The 22,770-nt window shown below is 43.0% G+C and overlaps 3 protein-coding genes across 5 annotated transcripts in view; 2 read left to right on the top strand and 1 right to left on the bottom strand.

The window, feature by feature from the left end:
• Nucleotides 1–2,613: 2,613 nt before the first annotated feature.
• Nucleotides 2,614–22,770, bottom strand: part of zcchc17 (zinc finger, CCHC domain containing 17) — a 190,822-nt gene continuing 170,665 nt past the window's right edge. The window contains exons 1-7 of one of the 2 annotated variants that reach the window (XM_072371079.1): nucleotides 6,498–6,516; nucleotides 5,351–5,507; nucleotides 4,382–4,482; nucleotides 4,191–4,282; nucleotides 4,011–4,111; nucleotides 3,727–3,866; nucleotides 2,614–3,411 (exon numbers count right to left, since the gene is read on the bottom strand). In XM_072371079.1, the coding sequence (XP_072227180.1) occupies nucleotides 3,250–3,411; nucleotides 3,727–3,866; nucleotides 4,011–4,111; nucleotides 4,191–4,282; nucleotides 4,382–4,482; nucleotides 5,351–5,489 (735 nt within the window). In that variant the 5' untranslated portion in view covers nucleotides 5,490–5,507; nucleotides 6,498–6,516 and the 3' untranslated portion in view covers nucleotides 2,614–3,249. Of the gene's footprint in view, nucleotides 3,412–3,726; nucleotides 3,867–4,010; nucleotides 4,112–4,190; nucleotides 4,283–4,381; nucleotides 4,483–5,350; nucleotides 5,508–6,497; nucleotides 6,517–22,770 lie in introns of those variants that run through there. The other variant, XM_072371078.1, reaches the window with a different exon arrangement.
• snrnp40 (small nuclear ribonucleoprotein 40 (U5)) lies at nucleotides 6,629–12,753 on the top strand. The gene is made up of 10 exons (XM_072371077.1): nucleotides 6,629–6,859; nucleotides 7,637–7,766; nucleotides 7,866–7,959; nucleotides 8,217–8,382; nucleotides 9,238–9,360; nucleotides 10,137–10,257; nucleotides 10,342–10,424; nucleotides 10,791–10,852; nucleotides 12,253–12,356; nucleotides 12,527–12,753. Exons 1-10 carry the CDS (start codon nucleotides 6,749–6,751, stop codon nucleotides 12,574–12,576), a joined length of 1,044 nt encoding a protein of 347 aa, XP_072227178.1. The 5' UTR covers nucleotides 6,629–6,748; the 3' UTR covers nucleotides 12,577–12,753.
• On the top strand, nucleotides 14,957–22,343 carry nkain1 (sodium/potassium transporting ATPase interacting 1). Of its 2 annotated transcripts, none has more exons than XM_072370600.1 (8): nucleotides 14,957–15,202; nucleotides 15,527–15,915; nucleotides 16,748–16,885; nucleotides 16,983–17,063; nucleotides 17,536–17,733; nucleotides 17,892–17,952; nucleotides 19,721–19,802; nucleotides 20,471–22,343. In XM_072370600.1, the coding sequence occupies exons 2-8, from the start codon at nucleotides 15,862–15,864 to the stop codon at nucleotides 20,478–20,480; spliced, it is 624 nt and encodes a 207-aa protein (XP_072226701.1). In that variant the 5' UTR covers nucleotides 14,957–15,202; nucleotides 15,527–15,861; the 3' UTR covers nucleotides 20,481–22,343. The 2 variants fall into 2 exon arrangements, with proteins under 2 accessions (XP_072226701.1, XP_072226702.1); XM_072370601.1 differs by having other exon boundaries at nucleotides 14,957–15,196.

Here is a 22,770-nt window from a genome sequence, read left to right on the forward strand (position 1 = left end):
CGGCTCCACTCTGACTCTTTTATTTTTACGTTGAAGCATGCCTGTTGTTACAGATGGTGTATGTAGATATGGTGCATCTATATTAATCCCCACATGTTCAACAAGTCTTTTTTTTTCTGCAGCTTCTGTCATAACACAATTATGTAAATTTCATTCAGGGAGTCTTGCCAAAAGATTTTGCTGCTCTCATGAGCTAAGAGCAAAACTTGAGAGTGTGATAATCCTGAAAATGCACTTCGTCACACATCAAAGTGAACAGTTCAGTAGTGCAGCACAAGTCTATATTGTGTGTGCGATCACTGTTTCCATCACAACTGGCTTTACAGGGACTTGATGCAAGGATAATTATAGCTCAATATGTCCTGTCTGTCTGTGTGTGTGTGTGTGAGTGAGTGTGTATACAAGTGGGTATCTTGCCTTTGCTCTAGTTATACGAGCGGAAAGTTCGGTTAAAGTGTGTTCTGGCAGTGAGGGTAAAGTTATGACCTGTTCTCATGAATTGGGTGCGAGTTCTAAATTTATATCGTTCCTCCTCATGTCATGTGCGAGGGACTCGGTGCCAACTGGAGGTAGGGTGAAAGGTCCTGGGAGGAGACAGCCCACCTTCTAAATTTACCCACAACTAAAATTACACTTTTACACTTCTTTGTTTCTTGTCATATTGAAAAGCGAGAAATTTCAAAAGGCCATTCAAAAAACCTTTGCTGGCCTCATTCATTCATTCATTCCACCACCAGCGTTGATTTGTGCTCTGTTGTAACACTCATTTTGGGCCAAGTTTCAGGAGTCCAGCTGATAGTTGGAGGTTAAGCAGAAGTGAGATATATGAATAAACGATGATGTATTTAAATAGATGAAATACATCATCCTTACTCCTCCAAAGATGAGTCTGATCCTTGTGGTCAAATAAATAAATGGATTTTTTTTTAAAAATTATTTAAATCTTATGCTTCTTTTTGGAACAGCGACTTTTCTGTTCATTGCGATGCAAAGCTTTCTTTAGGAAAACACTGAATTTCCTTCAATCTTGGCTGTTCCTGGATTGTTCCTCAGCATCTGAGCCCCTTTCTTCTCAGCTGAGGGTAACAGTTTGGGTCTTTTTCCAGACCGTGGCAAATCATTTGACTGTACGTGCAGTAGTTTGAGCTGATGATCTTGAAATCTGCGTTTTTTTTAAGATGACGCCAATAAACGTACCCGACTTGTGTAAATATGCGATCTTCTTCTCAGGTCTGCTCTGAGCTCTTTGAGCATTGTATGGAGTGTTTGTCAGTCGCCGCAGTGAATCATGATGACTTGAAAGAAGAAAGAGGAAATGTTTGCGTCTAAACTGAACGAAAAGCAACCAAACAAATAGCAAAAAATGAGCAGGAAGACCAAATAGATGAAAACTGAGAAACCGATAACTATGAGTAATGGAAACAGTTCAAATGTCCAGCTTGTGTGGCTTCACGTGGTAGAAGTGTTAGATCCCAAACCCACTTAGAAAGCCTCTGCACTGATAACTAAAGTTTGTGCTTCGTGAATTCACAAGTGCAGTTTCAGCTACGTCAGTGTTCTATTTTCAAGGCCATCCCAACTTAATATTGACTATGACAAACACCACAACGCCATCATCAGATATCCAAGACTCCAGCTGAGGCCACAGAACGTGGCTGTGGGGTGTATGTTTAGCATAAATGGATGGGAAAATAATATCAAGTTGAGCTTGCTCATTTTTGACCAACAAAGTTGATTCTTGACCATTTGATGAACATTTTTCATCAAAAGTCATCTGAATTCCGTGTCTGCCTTAAATGGCAGTGAGTCTTTTTCTGAGGACAGCGAGATGCAGCTGAAAGCTAAAAGTGGACCGAGAGCTAAGTGTTTACCTTGAGCTTAAATGATGCCTGTTCACGTGTCTGGTGGTTAGACAGTTACTTCTGATTCTTGTTCAGTAATGGAAACACGCGTTCAAACATATTAACACCTAGATTCCTTCATTCTAATTCATTTAGATAGTCACCAGACTTTCAACCGTTTACAAACTGTTTTCAGAACCATTTGATACAATTTACAAAGATTCTCAAGGTCAGCTGATCTTTAAATAGTGGAGACATGACTATCCTGCACAGAGAAGGAATTCGGACCAACCGAATGTCAAATTAAAGAAAGTGATAGTTGCCAAACAGATGCAGGTTCCACAAAAACATTCACTGAGGCTGTACCTCTCAATGATGTGCAATGACACCACGAAAGCTTAAAATTCTGGTAGTGCAAGCTCACAGTCCTGCGTTACATATCCATCTGACGCAAACAAGAAAGAAGTCAGAAGTCACTGGAGTTGCTTCATTCAACAGTTTCACAAACGTGAAACTGGGTCGATGCGGCACAAAGAAAGACCGCTACTCTGATTCTCTGACATTCGTTTATCTCGTCTTAAACTCTGATGGAATGAGGCATGTCCTGAGCTCTCTGCTGTGCAACTTCCTCGGTTCAGCCACCTTACTAGAAAACATTAACCGAACATGACCTAAGGTCGGACCTGTGTTTGCGTTCTAGTCCCTGAAGGTGTCACATTAACGGCAACTTATTACGACTTCAAGGTCCTTGAACAAAGACAATCACGAGGCGTTTTGCTACAGACAAAGACAGCTTTAATGGCGTTAACAGTTGACATGCAGGATGAGGGCTGAGTGCGCTGTCAGGTGTCCCCCTGGAGATAAAACACACAAACACACATGTACAATGACATTTACACATAGGTGCACAATGAATGGAGAGCAACCTCAGGATGTCGCCACATGCTGAGGTTCCTGTTGTGCTCACTTGTGCTGCATTACATTTCCTGTTTGTGTCTTTACTATTTCCTTTGTTTGTGTGAGTGTGTGTCTGCCTTACGCCCCTCGTGTTGGCTTAATGGATTTCCCAGCGTCAGAAACCAGATAGCTGTAAACTATACTTTTCAAAGGGGGTCACCACTTGCTGCCATATTGCTAACACATATTTGATTCTCTCGGTGAGGGAGCCCGGGGTCACCGCAGGACACGATTTCCTCTTGAGTTTTAACAGGAAACGATTGCCCACATACAGAAAAACTTCTAAATTCAAATGAGGCATTCTTTCATTAGCTGTTGGATTATGAATAATTACGAGTAGATATAAAGCTGGAAGTCTAGCACTTTGCTGTTGCAATCTACTTCCCCTGTCTGCGTCCGAGTGATGTGTGTCTGTATTCCAAGGTCTTGTGGTGCAGCTGTGTCAGCTGTGTCAGTGTGATTTGTGTTTTTTGTGTTTCTTCTTTTTTTCTTTTTCCTCTCTTTCATTGGTGTCATCATGGCGCCTCCTCTTGGATTTGCATTCAGTGCTGCTGCTGCTGCTGCTTTCCGACTCCTTTCTTTCTCTCTTCTTCTTCTTCTTCATTTTCTTTTCCTGCAGCGTGCAACACATAAAATAAAACTATAGCTTTAAAAGAGGCATTACAAGAAACTTGGACAACGATGCTGCATGAATATGCAAACAGCTGGCCGCAGTTCCAGTTCCTCATGAGAAACTGAGTCACTGTTTTTTTTTGTGTCAGCACAAAATCCGCCTGTGTTTTTCAGAGAGTCAAGAATTCTCTTGAAGCAACAACTGCAGACATGTGGGATCACATCACTGGAGTCAGCTGAGAGATAGCAAAGTGGAGGAGAGATGAAAAAAAAGGAAGTGAGAGCCATATAGAGTTCTTATCCGTTTCATTTTCACCTTCTTTTTCTTCTTTCTGTCTGAGTCTTGCTGCGGCGTGACCGCAGATGTCTGCTGCCGCTGTGGCTCTTCGTCCTCCTCCTCAGGCAAAAGAGCATACTGCAACCCCGGAGCAGAGAAGCAGTCCTTTGTAAAATGACCTGAAAGCGGTGACGAGTTATTAAAATCTGCTGCAAAAATTATTTCAAAACATATAACAAACAGAATTAAGAATTAGAGAAATGAGGTCTTTATGCTTGCTGCTTTAAGACATGACACCTGTATGACTCGTGTTGATGTCGTACCCTTGCAGCCGCACTTTGAACACGTTGTGTTGAGTACAGCCTCCAGCGTGATCCTGTTACCGGTTTGATCTCGGAAGTGCCTTCGTCGCCTTGCGTCCTGCCTACGAACACACACAGGTTGTAATAACACACTCCGACGCTGACAAACACAACCAGAAAAACTGTAAGTTTTGCACTTACTCTGCCATGACATTGTTGGGGTCCAAGTCCCGCCCAGTTCCCTGGTTGACAGCCTTCATTGAGAAGGACAGCTTTATTTTGTCACCCTGAATCTGATAGACAGAGGACGGAGATGTAATTGTCCTATGAAGACTTAAGATTTACACACCGCACTGCACGTGTGTGCCGTCTGTTCCTGTGTTAGCTTTTACCTCTCGCCCAATGACTTTAATCCACACCTTCTCCCCAACATCTACAATCTCAGAAACATTCTCGACCCTGGAGGCCGACATCTCGCTTACATGGACCAAACCTGCATGTAAAAGTATATTATAGTCACAGAAACTGTTACAGGATTCAGGCATGCTAATTTAAGGACTTAAAGATTATACCCTCCACTTTTGTTTTATACAAATTTAAAACATGCATGAAGACTAACAAGAATACATTAAATAAATTAAATGTAAATCCCTGTTTATATCCATTTCAGCCTTTATTTAACTCCCACTTTAAGCAAACTTTGCTTAGTTGTCCCTCTGGTGGTAACGATTAGTAACCGCAGTTTAACGCCACATGTAGGTCAAGGACGACTGTGCCTCAACGACAAACAATCATCCTTAATCATCAAAAAGGTAACTTAGTGTAAATATAGATGTAAGACACACCACTTTGTCAATCTGTCCCACTTTTTAAAACACCCCGCCTAGTCTCAAACTCCTTCACTTCCCTCTGTATATTACCTTCCATTTAATGCATTAAGAATCCATTGTGAGTAAATCATATCGAAATAAAAGTATGATCATGAACAAAAACCCTGACAATCATTGAACATGTTCACGCAGTTGGAAGACGCGTCCTCAAAAGTACCAAAACCTTCCTCCTTGGAGTTTTTTTTCGCCTTGAATCTCAAGATACACAGTTATGGACTGACACAGATATTAATTTACCAAAATTTCAGGAATAGTTCCTACATCCTGGAGTATAAATACAGTTTGCATTGTTCATTTAACTGTGGGGTTTTCATCATTTTCATTCTGAAACTTTTTGAGGCTCTGCTACTTATTTATTTGAGTTTTTGTACGGCATTATTTATAAACATTATTATGGTTCATTTTACTCAGTTTGCCTGTCTGACCTGTTTTTCTTTCTAAGTATTTGCAGTTTCGTAACTTTCTACCCACCTTCCTTCTTGTATCCTGGCAGTCGAACAAAGGCTCCGTAAGTTTGCACAGACACCACCTCTCCCTTGGCAATGCTGTGGAGTGGAGGCAGGCCATCAAGTCCAACCGGCTCTCGGCCTAAGCCGTCATAGTCAGACATCGTCTCCACTGGGGTGGACTGCAAATAGAAGTAAAAAAAAAAAAGAAAAAATGGGAGAAAAGTCACAAAAAGCACACATAACAATCTATAACAGTCTATTTCCAGCAGTTGAATCTTTGAACTTCACGTTGTAAAATTATGCTGAAGATGGTTTTCACACTCAAAGATGAGAGCAGAATTTTTTTTTGTGCTTGCTGCAGATCAGCTGGCATAGGACCACGATTTGTTACATAAAAAATAGCTTTGAGGCCAACCTTGGTCGAACATTCACCACAAAGAAGCATGATGTGGATGCTTGAACCCCATTAGTGCACAAAGACTGAAAATAGACTTTTACAGTCAGTGGAATATAAGACATCTTGTGTCCTAATGAGCATTTGTGGATCAGTGAAGGGGATACTCAAACAAATTAAACACCCTCGGTATGGAAGGAGTGATTTTTGTGTTATATTAATATTAAACTCAATTGTGTGTTGCATTTCTACTTGTAATGACCAAAAAACAAATACTGAAAATATTACAATAAAAAAACCTGTTTGTAAATTCATTAAAATAAGAATAGAACAGTTCGATGAAACTAGGGTGATTCAACCGCAACAACATGTGGACTAGATTTTCAGTGGTCGGTGGTCTCAAAGTCTGCATTAGAGTCGGTATCACGTATCTTAAAAAATTATTTTAGTCGACGTGTAGTCATCACAGCTACTTCGTTGGGCTTTACTGTTAAGAAATTTAGAGAGCACTAGAAATTCTGCCTGGATTTACTCAAAAAACGACTCAAATGTACGCTTTTCGCCCTTTAATAGGAGAAATCAAATGAAACACCGCCGCTAAGACTAATGTTTTCTACATTCAAACATTTACTTCACCCTATTTAACCCACCTAACTGCACAGTTAACACGTAAACAGTCCAGTTTATCGGTACAGCAGTTTAAATTCAAGGTAGTAAGCTGCTGAACTTTGCACAATCTGGAAAATAATTCTGGAAAATACAATATAAAACATACCTTTTGTAGCAACTGAACAGTTATTATTTTACATCCGGTGCAAATTAATCGACAACAAGCAAAGTAGCCAATCATCACAGCCAGAACATTTTAAACCAATCACACGCCTCGAAGGTACCGGAAGAACTTCAAGTCTGTCTTCTTCGTTGATGCTGCCTTTTTCGACGTCTCTCGTGAAAGACGTCCATTCATTTTTTGTAACAGCATTTAATTTCTAGTCACATTTGTTGTTTCTTTTCGACTTACCCGGAATGATTGAACCCAAGAAGAGACCCGGAGATATGGCGGTTGTGCCTGCCGCCGTGAAGCGGCCCCGGACGGAGCTGGTGGCGGCGGCTCAGTCTCAGCAACTCGTGGCTGCGGTACGAACATTAACCTGGAAACTGCTACAGGAGCGTTAAAAACTTTCTATAAGATAAATGAGCAACACCTTCGTATTTACTCCGTGTGTTTTTATGTGTATTAGCTGAACTGAGAGTTGTTTCAGTTTTGTAAATAGGACAGAAAGGATAGCTTGACGGGCAACAGGAAAATAACAAACAAAAGGAAATCCACAGTGGTGTGTTTAATTCATATCTAGCCAAGTTCAGCTGGGACAGGGGCTTTGTTTTTTTTAATTCTATACCGGCCATTGTAATTGTGTGGTGGGGTATTTGAACATAACGCCTATATTCATTGTGTTTACATGCGCCACAGTATTTTGGTAATGTGTTAATGTGTTACACAAATCTAATTTTGCTTTCAGAAACAGAAACCTGGATATGCTACTTGAAGTATTTTGACATGCTCAGATAATCAATTAATCATGGAATTTTTTTGCGATTCATGTATACACTGCATCTAGAATAGGGGGAAAAAAGCGGAATATTTATTTGCATGGAAACATCTTCATTGATGCTCTCCATCAGTCATCACAACACCAAATAAGGCAATGTCTTCTCAAGAAATGATGCTCCAGCGACTCCTAGGATCAGTATCTATACACAAAAGTTGACGCATGCAAGTCCAAAACCTCTTTATCAGTCTGTCTACTGTTTTTTCCTTTTAATATGTCAACTATATGCATCTGTTTTGGACCTCACGTAGCCCTGAGCTCACTGTTCGAAAGCCACTGTATTAATCCCTGTTGTCTCCCAAAGGGCCCTCCACGGACCTCCAGCCTGCAGTCTCCAATCATGTTGATGTCGGGCCACGAGGGCGAGGTCTACTGCTGCAAGTTCCACCCCAACGGAGCCACGCTGGCCTCCTCAGGATTCGACAGACTTATATGTCAGTTGGTAACACAGTTAAACTACTGCAGTCATTGGACAAATGTACAGCTGACGGGTCTTTGTTGAAACACGTGTCATGGTGGTTTCTGTCCTGTAGTGATGTGGAACGTGTATGGAGATTGTGAGAATTACGCCACTCTGAAGGGCCACAGTGGAGCAGTGATGGAGCTGCATTACAACACAGACGGCAGGTATGGACGATAACCAGTAGAGTGATGGATAATTGGTACAGTGAGTTTATTTTAGGCAAGCATTTTGGAGTCATGGCTCTTTTTTTTTTTTTTTTTTTTTTTTTTTAACATCTACCAAATTGATCACAAATCACAATTTATATGTGTCTGTGTGTATATATATTTGTGCATGGGTCTCATTAAATGTGTGCTTTTTAATTCTTTGTGTAATCCAGCGGTTTAATAAGGGGGTTGTGATTTATTTCCGTGTATTTCAGCGTGCTGTTCTCAGCGAGCACCGACAAGACAGTAGGTGTTTGGGACAGTGAAACGGGTGAGAGGGTTAAGCGTCTGAAGGGCCACACCTCCTTCGTTAACACCTGCTACCCGGCTCGCCGAGGACCCCAACTTGTCTGCACTGGCAGTGATGACGGGACAATCAAGGTGAGAAATTTTTTGGAATGATTATGTTGACCCCTTTCGATTGATGAATTATTCTGGATCTTATGGCTTTATCGTTGAGAAATTCACCAACTTCATTGTTCAACCTCTTTTTGACCAAAGCGGTTTTAGTGTTGATTCTCAGTGAGCAGCAATGTCTGTCGTGATTTGGTTCCGCAAAGAACTAGCTAATTTTAATAATTTTTATCTCTTTCTAATTTCATCAATCTGGCTTTTAAAAGCTGTTTTAAACAACAGTTGGTGTTTGTAAAAGCTCTGCAATGCCGACAGTTGTTGATATCAAAACTACCAACAATGTTTATAGATTAATTTGCAAACAGTGATTTGTACTGCTGCTCAATGCGGCGCAGCAGGCAGGGTGCCCACGCACCAGCTGCCAATATTAAATGATTAAACGGCTTGAAAACAAGAGGAACAGTGACATCACGTTCCACTACTGCTGCTACGACTTCATGTGCACGTTTAAGCTCAATTTTTCTAATTTTCTCTCTGGAATTAAGCAAACTGGCTCTGCATCTGCATTTTTAAGCATGGTGGACACAAACTTTTATCCTTCTATTGTTCGCCCTTGTGTCGGTTGTAGCATGTTCACATTACAGGCCTGCAGACGATAAGATTTTTCGACAGATTTCACCTATGACTCGTGTCTGTTATTTTTCCAAGTTTCGCAATGTCTCGACTACTGGCCGTTTTTCTGTGTCCTCCAATGTCTGCAACATGTAAATCGGGCTTTAAATGTTGTTGCGTGAAACCCGTTTGAGTTGGATAAATGCGGTTGAGACCTTGTTTTTGCTTTTGGTGAAGTCTTTCTCTATCATGTGCTTGTCTGCACTGTAGCTGTGGGACGTTCGCAAGAAGGGGGCCATCCACACTTTCCAGAACACCTACCAGGTTCTGGCCGTGACTTTCAATGACACCAGTGATCAGATCCTGTCTGGAGGCATCGACAATGACATCAAGGTACTGGGCTCCAGAATGTACAAAAAAAAACCCTTGGAAGTATAATTTGGGTATTTTATACAGACTTAATGGTAATTCACTGCATTAGGTTCTTTGCACACAGAGCGTAAGATTTTACTCGCATCATTCAAATAGTGTATGTCATAATTGTTTATGGTATGGTAGTCATTTCCTCCTCTCGTTGGTAGCTCAGATTTTACACTTTATGCCCCTGCTTGAATTAGAAATTATGTTTGGGGGAGTCCTTGAATTGAATTATGAACTTAAACCTTCATGATCTTCATGGGATCCTTATCTTGCAGCTTATCTAATCTGATATACTCCGATGAACATGTAATAAATAAAAATGAGCTGTGTTAGCATACATGGCTCCATTGGAGCATTTCCTCAGCGACTCGACGGGGTTTGCTCTGATGCGAGTGGTGACCCCAGGTGGGACCAAAGACTCAGTCATGTTCAAGACATCATGACTGAAATCCGAAAAGGATCATGCACAGGTTTAAGGATCTCTGTGTGAATTCAAATAAATATAGTTTATATAGAACTAGTTCAAATTAAAATGAGTAATTGGAACATCTTGTGCGGGTAACAATCTGTGTCCTGATTGTTCCTCTGAGAGGAACAAGAAGGGGTGGTTGTTCGCACGGGAATCTCCACCAACCAAATGAGCGCAGCTGGTGGCGTGTTCAACTGTCACCTCAGTTCAACCTCTCTGCATATAGAGCTTGACACGTCCTTGTGTGAAAGTGTCGTCAGAAGCTGTTTGTGTCGTACAGGTGTGGGACCTGCGGCAGAATAAGCTGATCTACAACATGCACGGCCACGGCGACTCAGTAACTGGGCTCAGTCTGAGCTCCGAGGGATCGTACCTTCTGTCAAACTCCATGGACAACACGGGTAAGGTTGGCTTTTGTTTGACTCATTACGACGACGGTGTGTGGCTGAATCCTTTTCTTGACGTCTTTTTGTGTCTCCGCGCAGTGCGGATTTGGGATGTGCGACCGTTTGCACCCAAAGAGAGATGTGTGAAGATTTTCCAGGGCAATGTTCACAACTTTGAAAAGGTAACATGATCCTCTTTTTGGTCAAAGGTGCACATGTTTTACTTGCAGTGAAAAAGCTTTCTATCCAAACAGACTTTTTAGCATTTTAACCTCCTAACAGAAAGTTTTTTTGATGGATTTATTTACTTTTTTTTTGTCCCTCCACAAAAGAAACACTAAATATGACGTCCTCAGTTCTTTTATATCTTCAATACGGTACATAATTGTTGTATTCACTCTAACAGCTGATGTCTGTGTTGCATTGAAAGAGCTCAGCTTTCATCTTATTGTTACAACAATGGCTCATACAGCACGAGGGATGGTGATATCTTTTTTTTTTTTTTTTTTTTCCAAATGCGGTCTGTAACATCTTTTCCTTTTGTTCAGAACTTACTGAGGTGCTCCTGGTCTTCTGACGGCAGCAAGATCGCTGCAGGCTCAGCCGACAGGTGAGAAACAAAGACACAGATGTGAACAACAACATGGAGGTGTTGCACATCAACTTTTGTTTTCAAAGCCTCCGTGTTTATGGTTGATAATGGGATACAATTTTATGGTAAACGCTACAATAACAGCAATGGATCTTTAGCCCTGTTAAACATCAGGATGTGCAACGTGCAGAACTAACCTTGCAACAACGAAAACAAAGAACGTGTCCCTGTCCTTAGCTTTGCTGTTGCTACCTGACGCACCCATGTCCTTTAAACCCAAAACCATCTACAGCTTGTGGAAATGGTATTTATTAAAGGAAGCTCTAAACTTTGACATGTAAATAAAGATGTGTGACAATGACTTGGACCCAAGCAGATTGCGACCATTTGGATTCAGACGCTTAGTTTTCTTTCAAAATGTGCTTATTGATATTTGATGTTTGGTTGTTGGTGCACGAGGGGATTTGAAATGCAAGTTGTTCCACAGCTGATGTGGCTCTGAGCTGGTAAAGGATGTAATAACAGTGGTGAAACGGGCTGTGTACGTAAGCACCGATGCTGCTGTCACTCAGCTGACGCTGCAGTGCTGGCTTGATGTGCGTAAGCACACACTTGATGCTGGGCTGAGCCGGCTCTGGTTGGCATGTGTGAATTGCCAACCTTTTATGTTTATGTTTATGTATTTAGCAGACACTTTTATCCAAAGTGACTTACAAATGAAGATTTAACAAGCTATATAAAGCTAACAATAAACTACATAGAATGAACCCACTAGTCTGACTATGTCAGAGGTGACGGAGTAGAGATAGGGTGCAGGCATGGAAAGAAGTGCAGAAAGATAAAGTGCAGAGATAGAGGGGGTAGGGAAGTACAGGGTAAGTGCTAGGATAGGAGATGCTCTCTGAAGAGCTGGGTTTTCAAGAGTTTCATGAAGGTAGACAGGGACGCCCCTGTTCTGGTAGCGCTCGGTAGGTCATTCCACCATCGTGGGACGACACATGAAAAGAGTTTGGATTGTCTTAGGCGTGGTGTAGGAGCTGCTAGACGACAATCCTGGGACCAACGGAGGGACCGAGTTGTGACATAAGCCTTTGCAAGAGCATTCAAGTAGATGGGAGCCGTTCCATTAAGCACTTTGTAGGCTAACATCAGTGACTTGAATTTGACCTTTTTACACATCCAGGTTGTAAAGGTCATGTTCCAGTTTTAATGGAATACGACTCTTATTCTAACGGATCAAATGAGTAAAATGAGGGTCGTTTTGGATGCTCTTATTTTTATCTTTAGCTTTTTAGTTCTGGTCTGACTTTGGCTTCAGTCGACTGTGAAACATGAATAAAACAATAACTGAGTGATCACTGTGTCTCACTGGACGCAGCTTTGTATGGAGTTATGACCTGTTCTGTCTGTATTTACAGGTTTGTGTATATCTGGGACACCACATCTCGTAGAATCCTCTACAAGCTGCCAGGTCACGCTGGCTCTGTTAATGAGGTGGCCTTCCACCCAGAGGAGCCTATAGGTGAGTCGAACAACTGCTTCAGTCACAGATTAAGCTTTGCGATGCATGTTGGAAGAAGGATCGATTAGCAGTTTTTTTTATTTGATAACACAAAGCGGAATAAAGGATTTCCAAATGTTCTAAAAAAAACAAATGAATCGTGTTTTCTTCTTCTTCTTCTCTCCATACAGTGGTGTCTGGCTCCAGTGATAAACGTCTTTACATTGGAGAAATTCAGTAGGATGTATGTGTGCATTTAATTGTATGTGTGTGTCCTGCCTTGGAAGTATTTGACGGCGGGGCAGGAGCCTCACGGTGGTTTCATGTGCTTCGGCCTGTCTCAGAACAACCTCAGGATGGAGTTTATCACGATCAGCCACAAGAGCCTCCGCAACGACTTTTTTTTTTTCTTTTCTTTTTTTAAACCGATTCATTTCTTTTTAATAAATTTCAATATTCTGTAAAAACGGCTCGTCATGTTCTTGTTTCATTGTGATGTTTTGCTGCGGTGGCAGAAGTTTTACCTTTGACTCCACTACCAGCGGTCTCAATTAGTTACTTTGAAAGTGGAAGATTAAATGTCATCTTCATTAAAATGAATAAACATTTGTTGTTGGATTTGAAGCTTTTCTTTACAGGAAAAGTCCATATTAAAGTTGAGTTTAGATTTAAACACGGAGGAAATATGTTATTTATGCCTGGCTGTTATGTTCTGTCCCACCTCTGTTATTTGTAGCTGTAGAGTTTAGTTTCTTTAATACGTTATTGAACAGATTTAATTACAAGGGAAATTATTTTCCAACTTCACTGTATTTAGAAAATAAAGGCAAATCTAGAGTTTGATGTGGCAACCCACACAAAAAAAATCAAAATTAGAAGGGAGTTAAGGAAAGACAGAAACGCAGTGAACAGCTTTCTGGAGGATTCTCCAATCTAACATTGGTGATGGCATCCACAAAAATCATGATTCACCACTTTGTGCCCGACTCTTATCAGAGGCTCGTCGATCAGTTCAAAAAGTATTTCTCATCCTAGTATTGCTAAGATCCTTTTTCATCTTTTAACATTTACAGTGAAGAGAATTGAGCCCTCGGTGGGAACTAAGTGAGAAGCCACCATGATCTGTATGACCACATGTGATCACTGGTGCTCTGGGTTACCTTTTAAAAAAAGCTGCATGAGAAATGTAGAAAACCATATCTCAGCCCTGTAGAAACACTGTCGAGTTCTCTGGTTCACAAGCTCATCTCAGATCGAAAGTGGGCAAAGCTGATGTTTTTGAAGATTTGCTGTCATCAGGAAAACGTGCAAAAGCCAGCGTCTGTTCTTGGTTTGGGCGTGTATTTGCTTTGGAGATGCGTGTGCTGCTGTCAAGGCAACATCTTATCCTGAGAGGTCTGAGGTTATTCCAGCAGGAAAATAACAGACCTCGATGGGCAGAGCTTTTGACGGTGTAGCTTCATGGACACGGGAGTGTGTGTTTTAACTGGCCTGCCTGCAGTCCAGGTCTGTCTGAAAGAGGAATATCAGCCGATAGCTCCTGAGCAGCTCAACCCTCGTATTCAACAAGAATGAACACAGGTTGCTCTGGAAAAACTGCAATAGTCAGAGCCTTCTGTTCCAAAACTATTAGAAAATGTCATTTAAAACAAAGGCTGATGTAACACAGCTATAAACCTGCCTTTATCTCAACTTTTGGTTGTGTTGCTGGGATGCTGAAAATAATTTATTTTGTGTGTTAAATGACTCCACAAATGAATGATCATTTTACAGATGTAAGATTTTATTGGATTTCAGAGAAAAATGAGTACTTGAACTTGTTATCATGCATTGTTTTCCCTTTCTTAAGAGTTTCCTAACAAACTTTTCTCAGTTCTTGACAGACCATACAGGTCCCAGTTCTCACTGTGGCCTTTAAGCTTTGAGTGTTCTCCTGTTAAGTGAAAACTGACAAAAAAAGTTTATGTTCAGCGCTGGTATTTTGATTTTTAAGAAAAAAATTGCCAACAGTAATAACTTACTAACTTTTCAAAGCTTTAGATAAATACAAGTCCATTCAATGTGCTTTATACAAGGCATTAGAAGACAGGGAAAGTTAAAACATGTAAAAAAAAAAAAGGGGGGGGGGGAAACAAAGTTTAATCTGACAAACAGCCCGCTAACCAAACTCAAAACAAACCAAAGATAAGATTAATGCAATCAGAGGCACAAAAAGATAAATTGTCCATCATAAAAAAAGAAAGCAAAAGTGAGTGGATTTATTCCCTTTATTGAATCTGAGAGACGTATTTGAAGTGATGACATACTAGTAACTGTGTTACACGAAAGGGGGGGGGGGGGGGGGTGTTTTCTGTTGTCACATGGCGGTCATTTTCTCTCTTTTTCATCTGGCTCTCTGTACCGGACTGTCGCACAGCTCGTGGTCAGCAGCAGAACTGAACCGAGGCTGTTCGGTGTGGACTTTCCCGCTCTGAAACACCGCGGACACGAACTCACGAGCAGCTCTCTTTACTCCGTCTGGACTCTGACGCGTGCGCGCGTGCGTGCGTGCGTGTGTGTGTGTGTAATACAGTTAATTATTTTCGCCCGCTTCAGCCTCACTCTCTGAGAGCCCCCACCCCCAGATTCTTTTGTGATCCTCTCTGACGCCTCGTGGGGGCTGCTGGCTGCTATTCGGTCGCGCGCACTGCCGCACGCGGATCCGCAGATCCCGTGCAGCTCCTCCTCGAGGGGTCGCGGTGACTGAGAGCCCCCACCGCCCCCCCACCCACCCACCCACCGCCGGCTCCTCCTGCGCTCGCCCCGGCACCGATTGTTGACAAAAGACGCTGCGAGACGGAGCGAAAGGAGGCCAGAGCCCGGTACTGGTGAGCAGATCTGTGCGCTAACTTGACTTCTTTCCATGAACAGCTCGAGGAAAGGAGGACCTGGATGGCCGGGGCGGTTGTTGGCGGGGAACGCGGACTGTTCCGCTCCTAGAAATCCGTGAATCACAACGGGCTGCTTTGTGTCCGTAGCGGATTGCGTGTAGCCGAACGTTAGCCGTAGTACCACTGCGGGGTCGGTCCCCTCCTCCCCACCACCCCCGTGTGATCCGGTATCATATGATGTTCATTTCTGTCTGTAGCCAGGGGCAGATTATGACAGCTTTCCGTCTCTCTTTGTGTCTTTGTGTGTCCCCTCTTCGGAAGGTGTGGCCGAGGTGATTCGGCGTTGGTCGGACCTCGCAGCAGGCCGGTGTGAAGTGGACCCCCACCACCACCACCACCACCACTACCTCCTCCTCTTCTTCCTCTCTGTTGTTCCTGAAAGCAGGAATTTACCAACAAAATCAGAGGCCGAGATGGGTCACCCACTGTGAGGGGAAGCGCCGGACCAGCGTTGCTGGAGGAGGCGGCGGCCTTTCGCAGGTCTATTCATCCGGGAATGGTGTGAGCTGAGACGGCTTGGCAGTCTGGATCTGACCGGGGACCCATCATTTCCCCGGAGCCTCCGCGGCTCCAAGCCGCGTACTGAGCCCTCCAAAATGGGGAAGTGCGACGGCAGATGCACGCTGCTGGTGATCTGTTCACTTCAGTTGGTAAGTGTGCATGTTGCTGTCCCTCAACACACTCGCCACGAAGATATAATTAGAGCAGCGTGCCACAGAGACGCACATTGTAATGAGACTTTTTTTTTTTTGTCCAGTCTGTCTGTACAGTCACCAACAAAAAAAAAAAAAGCTTTGAGCCGCAGCTGCTGGGGTAATGTGTAACATGAAAGGCGAGGCTGTGTGTCTCTTTTAAGGAGTGGGAACAGGGCTGGGGGCGCTTTGGTGTCAGGGTGGTCCGTATGTGTTTGTCAGAAGAGGGGTGATTGCCCTTTTCAGGCAAAAACATGTGAATATTAAGCACAAGGGGTACAAGGAGGCCCTGTTCACCATCTGGTCTCTATCCTGAAGTTAAACTGAGCCCTTCCTTGTGTTCTCAAATAGCTTGAGATGTAATAAGTGTGTAATAAGAGTGTGTGTTCCTGGCGTGTGTGTGTGATGCAGACAGGGACAGTAGCAGGGTGAGGGCTCGCTGTCGAGACTATTGTTCGCAGAGCTAATGAGTTGTTGTGCAGCAGGGGGATTTGGCCCATAGATTCTCATTAGTTTTGGTGGAGCTTTTTTTTTTTGGGTGGGGGGGGGGTGCTCCTCTTTTACAGTCACTGGACTAGCTGGTGCTCCAGGCAGTTACCATGGAAACAACTGCGGCAGACCTGTGCATGTGTGTCCCTGTCACTGTGTGTGTGTGTGTGTGTGAGAGTCCTTCATTAAGTGCGAGTGTTTGTTTTTGGTCGCCCCTTACGTGTGTTTAATGTCTTTTCTAATGTGATTTTGTGCGTTTTTACGCCCCCACCCCCCCACCCCTTCTTCACCGTGTCCCCAGGTGGCAGCCCTCCAGAGGCAGGTGTTTGATTTTCTGGGCTACCAGTGGGCTCCTATCCTGGCCAACTTCCTGCACATAATGGCCGTCATCCTCGGCATGTTCGGCACCGTGCAGTTTCGCTTCAGATACCTCATCTTTGTGAGTGCTGCTTACTCGCCGTCTTCTGCTGACATCAGAAGCAGCTTTACTGAAAGTCACTGTTATGCCAGCACTGATCCCTCTGTCTTCCCGGCAGTATGCAGTATGGCTGGTCCTATGGGTGGGATGGAACTCCTTCATTATTTGTTTCTACCTGGAGGTTGGAAACCTGTCTCAGGTAAGTTTTGGTATGGATGTGACACCATTAACAACATCTTTGTTCCCATGAAAAAAAAACATTTTTTGGGTCAAGCTTGCCGGTTGTTTTGACAATCGATTAAGCGTTTAAGTCCCTCATTCTTCACTTATATGGCTTGTCTTGTACCTAAAGTCACGTTTAGTTGTAACTCCCTGCCACAGACTGCTTACATTGTCTAAGAGTGAACTCTTTTCCCCATCATTTAGTCCTATATCAACTCATTTCCAAGGCCTAACGGGTTTTCCTTCAGTCCGATCCTCTATATTTTCCCCAGCTAACAGCTGCTGAGGACATGCTCTTATATGTCATGTATCACCTCACACATTCTGGAAGTTCCAGCCTTGATAATCCAGAGTTTGAAGCCACTTCGGCAGCCTGAAAATGACACCGTATTTTGTAACATTAGATATACATAATACTGACTTTCTGGCCTTTCTTGGTGTGTTTTCAGGACCGGGACTTTCTCATGACTTTCAACACGTCCCTCCATCGTTCGTGGTGGATGGAGCACGGTCCTGGTTGCCTGGTAACACCAGTGCTGGACTCTCGCATGGCCCCAGATGACCACCATGTCATCACTGTGTCCGGGTGTCTTCTGGACTACCAGTACATCGAGGTGTTGAGCTCGGCCATCCAGATCCTTCTGGCTGTACGTATCTAACTCACGGCAACATTATTTTGGCTGACTTTTACCAGTTTCTGTGAAATGTTGCAACAGTCACTCCTATGTCAGCAGTGACTCAGCTTTATATAACACCACTCTTCATATTCCTGATATTCCTGACCGTCACTTCTCTTCTCTGACAGCTCTTTGGCTTTGTGTACGCCTGCTACGTAAGCAAAGTCTTCCAGGATGACGAGGACAGCTGTGAGTGCTTTTGTCTTCTCTTAAAAGCTTGCTGATGGTCTTCCATCGCCTCGTTCAGCTGATTAGGTTTACTTGTCCCGCTGTCGAGAGGGTTTTTGTGTTAGAGATCCACGGCTTTGTGCGTGAGTGATGTTATCGCATTGTTTTCTCTTGCGTGAGTCATGCTTAGTGATTTCGGTGCAGAGGATTCCCTCTGTGGAGCGATCCATCTGTGGAGAGTATTATGTGTTGGAATATGTCCGTCTGTCTGCTGGCAAGTGCCCGTCTGTCGGGTCTTCCATCTGTGAGTCTGAAGTGTTCCTCTCGTGATGTTCCTCCCAACAGTGTTTTACTTTTCCCTCAGTGGAAGAAATTAAGTAGGCTTTTACATCACAGGCTTGATTTCCGCTTAGAGGAAACAGGCTATTATATGAATAACTTAGTGGTGATGATGGAGCAGCCCTGGTGCTTGTTTATGATGCTTTTACAGCAAAACCCAATTAATATGGAGTTGTTTGGACCTATTCTGGTCTTCATACTGATTATTTGAAGCCACTCTCTTTCTAAAAAAAGAAAAAGTTTTTGAGCACTGTATCAGATGTAAATATAAGCAAAATGCAACGACTTGGAAACCCTAAAAGCACAAACTGTGAAGCGCTGAATGTAAGACAGAATTTGGCCGGGGAAGTTGTATGATGGCAAAAAGCATGCGGTGGAACATCTGGGAACTGCTTAGGCTCGTTTTTAAAACGTTAGTAACACAATTGTGTGTAAAAAAGGTTTTAAGATAAATTGGGCTTGAGTGTTTTTTCAGAAGCAACATGGCGTGTGCAAAATATTTGTGGATGTAAGATTAAAACGTAACGTGCGATTTAATCATTTTCTGTGGATAATGTCATGACAGAATTGTGGGAATCTCTGCACGGGACACGGTTGAAAACGAAAACCCAATAATGAATAGCTGTGATCGTGGGGCCTTCTGGCACCGCTGTATTAAAACCAGACATGTTTCTGTTGTGTAAACACAGCGGTGCTTCTGGAAATCATCGTGGACGAACACGGTTCATTGCTGCATCCACGGACGCCAAACCCCCCCCCCCCCCCCCCCCCCCCGTCGTCTCAATAAGTTCCAGAAATGCTGCCGCCTTCTCAGGCCCCCGAGCTAATTTAAGATGGACTGAACCTAAGGAAAGAAATGTCCTGTGGTCTGACAAATCAAATTGAAATCAAAAATACATTTTTTTGGAAGGTCATGGTCAAGTCGTGCTTCAGAGGAGAGGGATCGTCCAGCTTCCTATCAACACACAAGCCTCCGGGGGAGCATTAGTGCACGTACACACCTCTTGATCCAGTATATGCTGTCATTCATTCATCTTTTTGAGAGGGGGCCTTGCTTCTGTCAGCAAGACCACGTTCTGTACATGTTACAGCAGCACGGCTCCCTAAATGGAGTCAAAATTCAAATGGCTTGTTTGCAAAGACAAAGTTTGAAGGGGCAACACATTTCTTGGGACTTATTGGCTGAGGTAACGCCACATAATACCTTTCCCGCAATAAACTAATAATTAGGCAATCTATTTGTCCGGTTAATCAATCCGCCCGGTATGAGTTTGAGGAAATGTGCTTTTTCTATATTCTGATGCCACAGTGGGTTTGCAGTGGTTTTAAGCTGAATGCACTGGACGATGCGGTCTGATGGCGGCACAGATTGTCACACTGAACTTGAATATGATCTGTTTAGTGGAAAGTAGAATGACGTCATTCTTTTTCTTCCTCACCCTTTCTGAAGTCGATTTCATCGGTGGGTTCGACTCGTACGGCTACCAGCCTCCGCAGAAGTCCTCTCATCTACAGCTACAGCCTCTATACACGTGAGTCACCGAAATAACGTTTGCCTAACTTCTTCTGCTCGAATCTCTTTGTTTTTTTTAGACTTATTGTGGAGAGTTTCTCTTTTGAGAAGCAGCCCAGCAATTTTGTTGGACCTTCACGTGAAGTTTGTGGACTCACAGCAGTCAAAATTCAAGAAGAAGTAGCCAAAATATATTGCCCTTCAAGGCTTTATTTATTTATTTATTTATTTACTCATTTATTTTTTGGGTGTTTCATCAGGTGAGCCCCCCTCTGACCAGTTAACCTGAGAACTGTTTTTGCCCACTGAGCAAATGTAGTTTAGTGAGACCTTGTTGTTATTTTGTGCTCCGTGTGTTTATCACTGCTGACCTGAAATTCTTGAACCCATATTGCCCGAAATACAGCTGAACAGCATATTTGGTGCTGTTTTTAAACTCCAGCCCCCCATATCATAACCCAGCTTTTCTTTTTTTAATATTCAAATGAGTCACTTTGCTGAAGAAAGCTCCCTCCAGGGTGACATCAGATACCACAGAGCTGTTTTCACAGGCTCAGTTGCAGCCTTACAGTGAATTCTCCTGCACGTGTAACGTCGATGGAGTCATGTAATTGTATCGGTGCGTCTTACTGTAACATTTGTGTCTGGCTGTGAAAAACTCTGACCTCATCCTCTCTTTCCTCGCAGGGCTGGTTAAGCGGTGGTAGCGCCCCCCTTGAGGCCAAACCCGAGGGTGTCACTGTGGATGGAAAGCAGCGGCAGGTCGTCGTGATTACACTCACTCTCTGTGTCACAGTTTACCTGAGGAATGGACTTTTAACCCCACCCAGAGGGAGAGATGTGTGTGCGTGTGTATGTTTGTTCTGTCTGTCTCTGAGGAAGAAAGCCCTGAATAGAATGCACAGAGCTCAGGGATGAACCAGCATGTGATGTGATGTGATGAGATGAAGGAGTGAAGAGATACAGACAGCAAGAGCTGGAAGACTTCAGTCAAATCACGGAAGAAACAATTCACCAAACTGCCAGCTCTCAACACTCCCTCTAGTGTTTGTGTGTGCGGTTGTGTAAGTCCACAGGACAAGCTGGTGCTTTGTGGTTGCACCCTGGACTCTTTACCATTTGGTGCCCCTGTGAATTTTTTGAGGGGCTGCTCCTGTGTGTGTGTGTGTGTGTGTTTTTGGGGGTGGGTGGGGTCACATTATAAGAAGAGGCACAGCTCGTACCTGTTGTCGTTTTAGAATGTGTTGATGTCAAACTAGAGCAGTTTTACAATTTCCTGTTCCCAAAGCCATCTTTAACCCCCCCCCCCCCCAGGCTGTTAAAACCACTGTTGACTCTAAAGCTTGTTTACATGGGAGCCCAGGCCTGCTACGGGAGCAAACCACAGCTGGTGGAGTAAAAGTGGCGAAATCCTTTGAAGATAAGGCTGGCATTATTTGATAGCTTTATTAATGTAAAAAAAATAATATTAATCCAGTGAAAAGGCCATTGAAGTGTTAGTCTCTCTTGCAATAATTGTCCACTTTCCCAGCGATTCTTTGGCATGCAGACCATTTATTCTGCTTTATTTTTAAAATGACTTACAACAGCTGGTCAACGCAGCAAAGGTCACTCTAATGGTAGTAAACTGTTCATTTGTCGGGACTATTTTAAGCCGAGAAATATGTTGCCCTAATGCCCGGTCTAATAAGTATTAACATTAGCGCAGATTCGAGCGTGGGATTGATGCAAAATTAATTAGGACACTCCACTTAGTAGAGCCTGCGCCGGGCTAAGTTCTCATGAGCTTCACCAAAAGTTGAATGGTTTTTTTTTTTTGTTTGTTTTTTTGGGAGATACATGTAAGCTGTATAATAGACAGGTAAAAGCTATGTTGGACAGAGCGTTATCAGTTCACCGTCTGCATATGGTAGAATCACAGTGAAAGAAGAACAGGATATCATCTGTCCTTCCCTTTATGTTTGTTTCACTTCAAGAAATCACAACCGGTACCAGGTCATTTTGTTCCAAGGCAAATCAGTTCTGCCCGTTGGGCACGTGGTGATTAGAGATGTAGATGGCTTTGGGATCAGGCGTTAGTGTGTCTATGGGGGGAGGGATCAGTGGGGTTACTGTGCATGTAAATAACCAGCCAATGATTGTTTTGTTGGTTCCATTTAGAAAACGGGTCGCAATGTTGGGGCGGGTGGGACCAAGGGACAGGATTACACGTCAGAGTTTTGCTTCGTACCTGTTTCTCTTGTTCTCTCTTTTTGCGTATCCTCACAGTGGTTCACATCTTTCTTTTCTTTTTTTTTTTCCCGTCAAAGCCTATTTGCAGATATTATCCTTGGTTATTATCTCACTGACCACATAAATCCCGAGAGCTCGTTCACTGATCCCCACCAGAGCGAGGGGTTACTTGCAGAAAGGCGTATCATACTGTATGTGATGTTTTGAGTAGTTTTTGTCGCTACAAGTGGAAACGGGAAGAGCGAATAGGGGAGACAGGTATGAGGTGCAGACCCTCATGGGTGTAAGGTGAAGTTTGAAATAATAAAAGTACACTTTCTACATTAAATGTGACTTCTGTCTTCATCTACGGTCTCAGTGAGAGTATCTAATGTTTAGGCAGAACTGTGATTCTTTATCTTCCATTTTTGTTTTTAAGTTGATCATCTGCAGCAAAGATTTGATTGTAAAAATGAAAGTCGCAAAAGAGTTATTATATGGAATAAAACGTAACTCTGGGAGGTTTGTTGTGCCTAACGCGTTCTATCAAAAGCGGCTATGCACCGAAGTTTATCGTCAAAGTATTAAACTGTAGTCTTTTTTTTTTAGAATTGGTATTGGCAAATTTTTCAGGCTCAACAAAAGCACATTAAATGTTTGGATTCCAGTTTTCTAAAGATACGGCTTAAAATGAAGAGTTGGATCAGACTGAAAAGAAGCTTTTTGTCAATATTAATGTCCACTGGTTTCAAAAAGTAATCCCAACATCTAATACT

This window comes from Leuresthes tenuis, unplaced genomic scaffold (genome assembly GCF_036924035.1).
Source record: "Leuresthes tenuis unplaced genomic scaffold, fLeuTen1.0.hap1 SCAF_18, whole genome shotgun sequence".
NCBI classification, from domain to species: Eukaryota; Metazoa; Chordata; class Actinopteri; order Atheriniformes; family Atherinopsidae; genus Leuresthes; species Leuresthes tenuis.

What these genes read in the sequence shown, in the direction of transcription:
- snrnp40 (XM_072371077.1), top strand. Translation starts at nt 6,749, where the DNA reads ATGATTGAACCCAAGAAGAGACCCGGAGATATGGCGGTTGTGCCTGCC. An exon ending in GCTGCAGGCTCAGCCGACAG is followed by an intron (nt 10,853 to 12,252) that starts GTGAGAAACAAA and finishes CTGTATTTACAG; the next exon opens with GTTTGTGTATATCTGGGACA. An exon ending in CCACCCAGAGGAGCCTATAG is followed by an intron (nt 12,357 to 12,526) that starts GTGAGTCGAACA and finishes CTCTCCATACAG; the next exon opens with TGGTGTCTGGCTCCAGTGAT.
- nkain1 (XM_072370600.1), top strand. Translation starts at nt 15,862, where the DNA reads ATGGGGAAGTGCGACGGCAGATGCACGCTGCTGGTGATCTGTTCACTT. An exon ending in CCATCCAGATCCTTCTGGCT is followed by an intron (nt 17,734 to 17,891) that starts GTACGTATCTAA and finishes CTTCTCTGACAG; the next exon opens with CTCTTTGGCTTTGTGTACGC. An exon ending in CCAGGATGACGAGGACAGCT is followed by an intron (nt 17,953 to 19,720) that starts GTGAGTGCTTTT and finishes CCCTTTCTGAAG; the next exon opens with TCGATTTCATCGGTGGGTTC.